General features: G+C 49.3%; 1 protein-coding gene across 5 annotated transcripts in view; it reads right to left on the bottom strand.

Annotated features, from left to right (window-relative positions):
* MTOR (mechanistic target of rapamycin kinase) overlaps window positions 1-8,623 on the bottom strand; it is a 117,616-nt gene that overhangs the window by 17,580 nt on the left and 91,413 nt on the right. For all 5 annotated transcript variants that reach the window (XM_029227673.1, XM_029227674.1, XM_029227677.1 and 2 more), the window contains 5 exons: window positions 5,609-5,724; window positions 4,676-4,793; window positions 1,671-1,916; window positions 895-995; window positions 105-201 (listed from right to left, as the gene is read on the bottom strand). In XM_029227673.1, coding sequence (XP_029083506.1) covers window positions 105-201; window positions 895-995; window positions 1,671-1,916; window positions 4,676-4,793; window positions 5,609-5,724 — 678 coding nt within the window. The remainder of the gene's footprint in view (window positions 1-104; window positions 202-894; window positions 996-1,670; window positions 1,917-4,675; window positions 4,794-5,608; window positions 5,725-8,623) is intronic.

Genomic DNA, 8,623 nt, shown 5'->3' with positions numbered 1-8,623 from the left:
TCACCTGTAACCAAGTAGCCTCACCTGTAACCAAGTGTCCTCACCTGTAACCAAGTGTCCTCACCTGTAACCAAGTAGCCTCACCTGTAACCAAGTGTCCTCACCTGTAACCAAGTGTCAATCTGGATCGCTTTCACCCCTTCCACTAAGGCTTCGTTTACATCTGGCCAGTGACCATAATCAAACCATAAGGTGAGGACTCTGGAAAAGAAAAATGAAAGTCATAGAAAATTAAATTTACCAGCTTTTGTCTGTTTTTTCATCTTCAAGACTCTTGGGAAGAGAAATGGCAGAATTCCAAATCAGTGGCTCTCCAATGTGTTCGGTCTTGGGACTGCTTGGGAGTGGGTGGGTGGGGATGGCCAGCAGTGCTCGGCCAAACACAGGAAGATTATTCCAAGTGAATGATTATTTAATTCCAGGTAACACAGAGGGGTCACCATGGCATCAGCTCATAACACTAACAGACGAGCCCATGGATAAGCTCTGCACGTGCAGAAAGAGTTGCCTGTAGCACAGCAGCAACTTGGAAACCTGGCACTTAGCCGGTGGAGACCCCCAAACGCAGGAGGGCTGGGCACCTAGAGCCTCTGGACTGGCTGGCCTGTTGCCATTTGTTTAGGCCTCTCAGAGTTGCCTCCAAAAGTTGAAGGAATTTCAGCGATATTGGGAGAAACAGCTGGGTTTCTTCTTCCTACATGACAAGCCACACACAGGCAGTCCTTGGGCCACTGCTCCCTCCTCTTTGCAGATTTCACCCGCACAGGTGGGCCTGGTCAGCTGCGACTCTGGGACGTGCTCATCGGGGTGGGTAGGGAAAGAGGACTTTATGTGTGACTTCTGTGACCTGCCATCCACATGGCCCACCAGGGCTTCCCTTCCTTTCCCTGATACCTGAGCGTGTCCTGGAGGTTGTTGCCTCGTGACAAAGAGATGGATCGGAAGAAGCCCTGGACAGCAGGGACGGTGTACATCAAGAGGGTTTTGGACAAATCCTGTTGGAACACACGTATGTTAGTGACACTCTTGCCTCAGCTTTCTCATCTGTAAAATGGGCATAACAGCATACTAAATAGTATCCCCTTCAAAGAGTGGTTATGAGGATTAAAGCAGCTAATACACAGAAAGCCTTTAGATCAGCACCTGGCACAGAGCAAGCATTCAGTAATGGCAATGGTGCCGTAACTGTTACTATCCTGGGCTAACAGTGGCTTCCTGAACAGGAAGGAGAGGAGGAGCAGAGGAGGTGGGGCTAAGGCCCTGAACATGCTGATCTCTGGGCTGGTCAGCTGCCCCAGGCCCTGAACCGACAGCCTCAGAGGAGGTGGAAGGGGAGAGAAAAAGACAGGGGATGGACTCTGCCGGGCTCTGTGCTCAGAGTGGGCCCGAAGATGTGTAGGCTGCCTTCACACCGGTGCAGAGCATTAGGAGAATGAGCTCAGTCACATGGGAAGCATGACAAGGACCTCATTCTTCAGCACAGGGGCTACGTCAGTTCCCCAAACCCAAATATATAAACAAAAGTACTGTCTCAAACAATGCCGATGGCAAACCATGTTTTCTGGCTTCAACCAGAGCTTCAGAGTAGGGCCTCAGGCTCCTATCAGCCTCCATCCCTCAGAGCGCCTGGTGCCTGGGTCCGTCCTTGATGGGGGAGGAAGGAAGGGTACCTCAGTGACCTTCTTCTGCAGAGGAGATGGGGTAGGGCTGTTCTCAGTGCTCTCAGCCTCGCTCTCGCTGTTACTACCCTCGGTGCTGGTGGCAGTGGCCGTGGCCGCCGTGGTGGCGGCAGTGGCCACGTTGGTGATGTTGGCCCCACTGGCGTGACGCAGTTTCTTCTTCTCATCGCGGGCTTGGTTCTGATGTTTGTAGTGGAGCACAGCCTCGAAGTTCATCACAGCCCACGCGTGCCAGGCCTGCGGGCGGGGACGAGAGGACAGACATCGGGGCTGTGACATCAGCAGGGGCAGGAAGCTCAGGCATCAAGGGCCTTGAGGGGCGTGAGGCCACAGCTGAGGAAGAGTGCAGGCCGCCCTTTCTTCTTAGTGGTCAGTAGAGCAAATCCTCACTTCGTGGAACACTGGGGAATGGGGCATTTTACTAAATCCAATGCGATTCATTCATTTTGCGGTGCATCTGCTGTATCGGGGGCTGTGGTGAGTGCCGTGGGCGGGGTCGGGGGCACATGAGGAGGAACAAGCTATGGGCCTTGCCTCAGGGACCTGCTAATCTAGTAGGGTAGGTTACTCAAAAACCTAAAAATAGGCAGAACGTGACCGGGGCAACAGGAGACAGACAACGGGAATGCCAGGGACGGGCGGGCAAGGCGTCACAGAGGAGAGACTGCGGTGGGTCTTGAGCAGCCTTAGATGGGCAAGGACGGCACAAGAGGGCGGCAGGGAGGGCGTCCTGGCAGAGGAGGAACAGGGACAGAGATGCAGGCTGGGCAAGCACGGCACAGTTCACAGGAAACAAGCAGACAGATGTGACTGAAGCTCAGGGCGCACGCAGAGAGCAGTGAGGGGGAGCCCAGCAAAGCGGCAGGCTCAGACCACGGAGCAGCTGGCATGTGAGACCAAGGGCGTCCCATCTCATTCTGTAGGAAATGGAGTTTTTAAAGCTGAGTTAAAAGCTGGGCTTCAAACATTCCTTTGGCAGCAGATATAAAACAGATTATTTAAGAGGGCAGAGGTTCAGGGGGTGAGGGTGAAGGTCTTAACCAGGCCAGAGGACAGTGGGGAAGGGGACACACTGAGAGCACAGGACCACCACGGAGGGTGACTCTTGGTCATCGTTAGTCCCTCGCACCTAGCTCGGGGCCTGTCAGAGAGCCAGTGCTCAGCGACTGCTTGCCAGAAGAAGCCTCTGGTGCTAACCATTCACACCTCTGACGCTTTGAGCTGCAGTGACGCTATGGAATAGCATTGCCTGGTGTACAGAGCATGAGGGAGAGTTTGATTTGGGACCTGGTAAGTTTGCAGTGGTAGGAGGACATTAAATAATCCACTCATTGGGCTTCCCTGGTGGTGCAGTGGTTAAGAATACTCTGCCAATGCAGGGGACACAGGTTCCAGCCCTGGTCCGGGAAGATCCCACATGCCGCGGAGCAGCTAAGCCCGTGCGCCACAACTACTGAGCCTGCGCTCTAGAGCCCGCGAGCCACAACTACTGAGTCTGCGAGCCACAACTACTGGGCCTGCGCTCTAGAGCCCGCGAGCCACAACTACTGAGTCCGTGAGCCACAACTACTGAGCCTGCGCTCTAGAGCCCGTGCTCCGCAACAAGAGAAGCCACTGCAATGAGAAGCCCGCGCATCGCAACGAAGAGTGGCCCCCACTCACTTCAACTACAGAAAGCCTGCGTACAGCAACAAAGACCCATCACAGCCAAAAAAAAAAAAAAAAAAAAATCTACTCATAGTTGGGCTTTCCGGATAATCAGTAAATTCCTTTGCATCCCTTGCTAAAAACCTTTCTTTAACGTGGAAGTGTCCATTTCCCCAGCTAAGCAGAGTAGATTGATCATAACCAACCTCTATTTGATGAGTAAGAATCCTACAATGACCAGGTTCAGTTTTCCCATGCTTTCGTTTATTCGACAAATACCTCTTATATATGTACTCTGAGCTGGGGGTCCCGCTGAACAAGACATAAAGAGTCCTGCACGCACATGGGACTAACGTACACCACTGATGGTACAAGACAGTATAGACCCAAAAGGGCCCATGCTAGGAAGAAACTAAAACTAAAAGTCCTGGAGCCAGTTTTTTACTTGCGATTTGTTTCCTTCTGATAAGCTGAATGAAGAAAAGTAATCTGGTTAGGACACAGTTCTAATTAGTAAGGTTCCAACTAACCAAGGGTACACTGGACATATTCTTCCAGCCTCAGACTGAAGCTGTCCTAGAGAGAATAATTACTGCTGCTTTCACAAAATGAGCATTTTTCAGATCAGACTGAAGCATGCTTAAAGCAGCATAAGAATTTCGTTGATGTTTCTGTGGTCTCCAGATGCAGGTTTGGATCCCAGAGGGATTAATTCACACAGTATCAGCCGGTTAAGGAGACACCGGAGAGAAATGGAGGACACCTGCCACACCATGTAGCTCTTACCAGGAGGCCCCTCAGAAAAGAGAGAAAAACATGAGAATGTGTGCTCTCACCAAAGACGTATACGCCCAAGACTCAGTCCTCTCCCAGTCAATCACATCTTTTATACATTTTCTAATTCTGTTTATCTTCTTGAAAAATTTCCTATAACAGGATGTTACCCGGAGCTTTCCAATAAAAACAGAAAGTTCAGTTCTTAGATGAGGAGCAGAAAGGGATGGGAATCAGAAAGGAGCTGGGAAGGAACAGATGACCCAAGGGAAGATACAAGTTGCAGAGACTAACCATGTGTCCAGATGCTCTAGGAAAACAAGCCGTCAAGAGTCTGTAAGACAACAGCATCCCCAGAGCCACGCACACACTCACGGTATAAGAAGTCTTTTCCAAGTCAAAGAATCTATCAATTAGACGTGGAAAGGGCCTCTAACAAACTGGCTCCCAGCACTCAAAGAAGCCAATTCGCGGTATCAGACCAGGCCACCAAGGCCTTGCTGTAAAGCACGAGCCACTAGGGTGCACAGGCAGGCGTCTGGAGGAGGCAGCGGGAGGTTCCCGTCTCTGGTTACCTTGTACCAGCTGCGGTCGTGCTCCGTGGCGGCGCTATAATACTGCAGGACTTTGGGGATCGTGCTCTCGTTGATGCCCTGCAGGTTCAGCTGCCACTCCCCGAGTTTCAGGAAACATCTGAAAACAGAGAAACAAGCCCCCAGGTTGCCCCCTCCTCGGAAGAGCCCTTCCAAGGAGAACAATGAATTACGTCGCAGGAGCACAAAAGCCTCCCTGATATTTATTCCTCCTCTCGGGAAGCAACATGAGGGAACCGTCAGAATTCTTAGCCACGTGGAAGGAAAAAGACAGGCTTTGGGGATCAAGTTTTTCAAGGGATGGTCTCTTCTTGCCCTCTGTCTTTCAATGCTAGCATAAACCAGGTACCTGGCACATGGAGGCCTGAATGGACCTATCTCCCCCACATTCATTATGGTGGGTGGTAGCTGTTGAGAGCAATTTTTCTTTTGATTGCTATATGGCTTTTCCCTTACTTTTTCCTTTTACTGATTGCTAAGCTATTCCAGGTTCTGTGCTAAAGGCCTGATGTATTCTTTCCATTAATCCTCACACCATTTCATTCCACCCTAGGAAAAAGGAACTCTCACTATCCCCTTTTTATATAACGAGGAAACCGAGGCACAGAGAGGTTAAGTAACTTATCTAAAGTCACACATCAAATTAGCAGCATATCTGGCAGTAGCAGCACATCAAACTCTAAAGCCAGACACCAGGAGAACGGCACACAGGTGCTCCTGGGCTGCTGGATCCTGGGAAAGTAAGTGGAAGCGATTTTGGAGTAACGTCATTCGATGGCTGCCTGGGACCCCTGCTGGAAACGGTGAGAGATGTAAGCGAGCGGCTGCTCCGGGAGCCTCGAACAGGGCCCTTGCAGCAGAGGCTGCCGGTGGGGCAGGGCTGGCATGTGGCGGGCCCGGCCTTTGGGAGCTCACCGGGCCATAAGCTTGTGCAGCTCCTGCTTGTGCTGCTGGTCCTCAGTGGCGATGGCGTGCTGGGCCTGCTGCTGCACGGTCTGAACGAAGTGCTGCATGTGCTGGAAGGCGTCGATCTGCAGCAGGACAAAGGCACAGGGAGCCACTTGGCACTGGGCCCAACCTCAGGGGACAGGAACTGCTGTTCACAGGCACCTAAGCCAACCCTCTCCCAACGGAACACCCTAGAACACAGGGTGAGGACCCGGCAGGATGGAGGACCGGGGTGTGATGCTGAGAGACAGCTGGGTTTTTCAAGAAGATTCATATTTTTTCAACGCAAGTCTTAGCTCTCCTTGGCCAACTGTAATTACAAGTCTTAATAAGCCTTAGAAAAACTACTTGCCTGACTACCCCAAAAAACAATTCATATGAAGTAATCTCAAACCACTGCTTACTTCACTATCAATATATTGCCCTGGGGGAAATCAGGCTTATGGGGAATTGTTTCAGGCTAGTAAAACTTTAGCATGTGTTTAAAACACTATGGTACCTTGGACACTAGCGTAGCAAAAATTACAGTTTAAAAAAATGTGATAGATCCCGTGATAAACCATAATGGAAAAGAATATGAAAAAGAATGTATATATATGTATAATTGAACCACTTTGCTGTACAGCAGAAATACAACATTGTAAATCAACTATATCTCAATAAAATATTTTTAAAAATCTGACAGAACCCTCAGTACCCAAATAGAACAGAGAGATGGGGTGAGGCCCCTCATACATCAAAGTGGCATGGGGGGGACACTACCCAAGCAAACATTTAGTTGAATAGGGTGGCTTAGGAGCAAAGTCTGCAGAGCGTCCTCCAGCAGTTACATCTCTTTACACTATGTGATTTTATACAAAGTGAGCAGAAGGCATCTGGGTTGGTAACAGATAGTGGAACTAGGGAAGAGCAGAGACAGAGTCAGAGGTCTGAGAGTCAGTTACAAGCCATTTGTATAAGCCTGCCATGTCCACACATACTAGCATCGTGATAAATGTGAAAAAGAGAATGTGTTCTTTGCTACAGAAAAGGAGAGAAAAAAACCCAACACTTCAAATAAATGTCAGAATGATTTCCTTACTGTAAATCATGTAAGAGTCTTTTTCTTTTTCTTTTTTTGAGTAGAAACATGTCAGTAATGATGGCCCTGAAGGAAAATTGAAACTCCCTGGCTTGGGGGCCAGGACCAACCTCAGATACTTTTAATATATAAGGAATTAATTAATTACCTGGCATCGAGAGGGCTTAACCCAGAGGCAGAATGACGTGACAATGATTTAGCAGGCAGCTAATCCACGCACGAGGGCAGGGCAGACACACAGGTGTTCTAACAGTTACCAAGACACCTGTGTCCCTCAGACATCTGTCTTCAGAGTTCCACCCCTCACCAGCGGCTGTGAAAAATGAGCTATACCAGCATCTCACACCTGGGAAGTGATAAGTGTTCCTTTAGTTTTTCTTCTATGGGAACTACACGGGCTAGACTTAAATCTGATTAGGAAGAGAAAAAAGAATTGGGAGGGAGTCCTTAAGTGATCCCTCATGAAAAAGGTGGAAGATAACTCAGGGTGGTTAGTGTGTACATCAGGTAAGATGGTAAGAACTGAACTAGGAGCTCGGATGCCAGGTGCTTTCCACAGCCCACAGGTTCCGTGTCACTGACTGTCCAGAGAGAGTTTAAATTCTCTTCGGGAGACTCCACAAGAACAAAACGAAAACTGCCAGAACTGGAAAGGCTGGGCATTAGTTTGGATTTGAAGCCCAATGTTAGGTTTAGCCAGTTTACCCAGCATGGGAGACTCTAGTATCTTTCTACTCTGTGGCATGGAGGCAACTGTTCTGTTAAAAACTCCTCCTTTTCTCCATCCCCAGGAAGCGAGGAGGGGGAAACATGATTCTTTCTCTCTTACGGATGATGGACCGCTCGCTTGGAGGAAGGGGTTTCTCTCAGGCCCAGAGTGTAAGCTGGGCAGACTATTCTGGCTCTTGACTGCCTGCGTGGTTTGTGGGCAAGAACTATGTTCTCGGCTTAGTGAAATTTCACAGAAGGAACCAGCCTGTCTCTAGATTCTGTGAACTGTCTGGTCTAGAAAAACAGTGGACATACACCTATCGCCTGATGTCTTCCTGCAGAACGGGATCTGCTTTTCCCCATTTCCATCTGCCTCAGACAAAGCAGAGAGTACAGTCCTTATTTATGGAGGAAGAACATAGTGCTCAGAGAAGTAAAGTGACTTGTTCAATAGCACAATTATTATTAAGTAGTCAGTTTTCTTGGAGTAGCTCCTGAGCTCTTACTTATGTGGCATCTCTAGCTCCGGGCTTGAAGTTCAAGCACCTAATTTTAAATAGATTTCTAAATCTTTAATCCACGTGGTTTTATGGTCTCCCTCCAGAATCTGGGTTCCTAAGAAAAGGCCATAATCCGTGGAGAAGTTGGGCTGTGGTCCTATGTTGAAAGAAGCCACTCCTTGGTTGAAATATTAGCCAAAACCCTCCTTCCGCCTGCCTTCGGCAAGACATTCAAAGACTTGGAGGCTACATATAGGAAGGAAACCAGACTATATTCAGATCCAGCACCTTCTGTTTTTCTCATTTGCCTGGAGGAAGGTCAGGCTTTGAATCAGAAGTGCTCTGGCCTGGGAGGCTCACAGAGACTAAACAAAACAACCCCCCCTCAAACAACAATAAAAGAAAAAACCCCAAACTGCACATTTGGAGAAGGACACTTGGGCCATGATATTTGAAGTATGCCCCAATCAAAGACCCAGTGCGTGGTGCAGGGCTGTGGCTCCCACTCTGGGTGGCATTCAGAGTCACAGGATCCAGCACCCACAAAAGAAATCAGCTTCTGACAGAGCCCAGGGATCTCCCAAGTAAGCCTTCAGCCGAGACTCCACTGCGATTTTATCACATCTTCCACAGCCACAGCTCCAGCGGCTGCTCTGCATTCCTTTCTCATCTCAGGGGCACTGTGGGGAC

This window comes from Monodon monoceros, unplaced genomic scaffold, assembly GCF_005190385.1.
Source record: "Monodon monoceros isolate NGI ecotype Baffin Bay Population unplaced genomic scaffold, NGI_Narwhal_1 Super_Scaffold_18, whole genome shotgun sequence".
Taxonomy (NCBI): domain Eukaryota; kingdom Metazoa; phylum Chordata; class Mammalia; order Artiodactyla; family Monodontidae; genus Monodon; species Monodon monoceros.
Note: the sequence above shows the minus strand (reverse complement) of the source record. Positions and strands in the feature narration are given on the sequence as shown.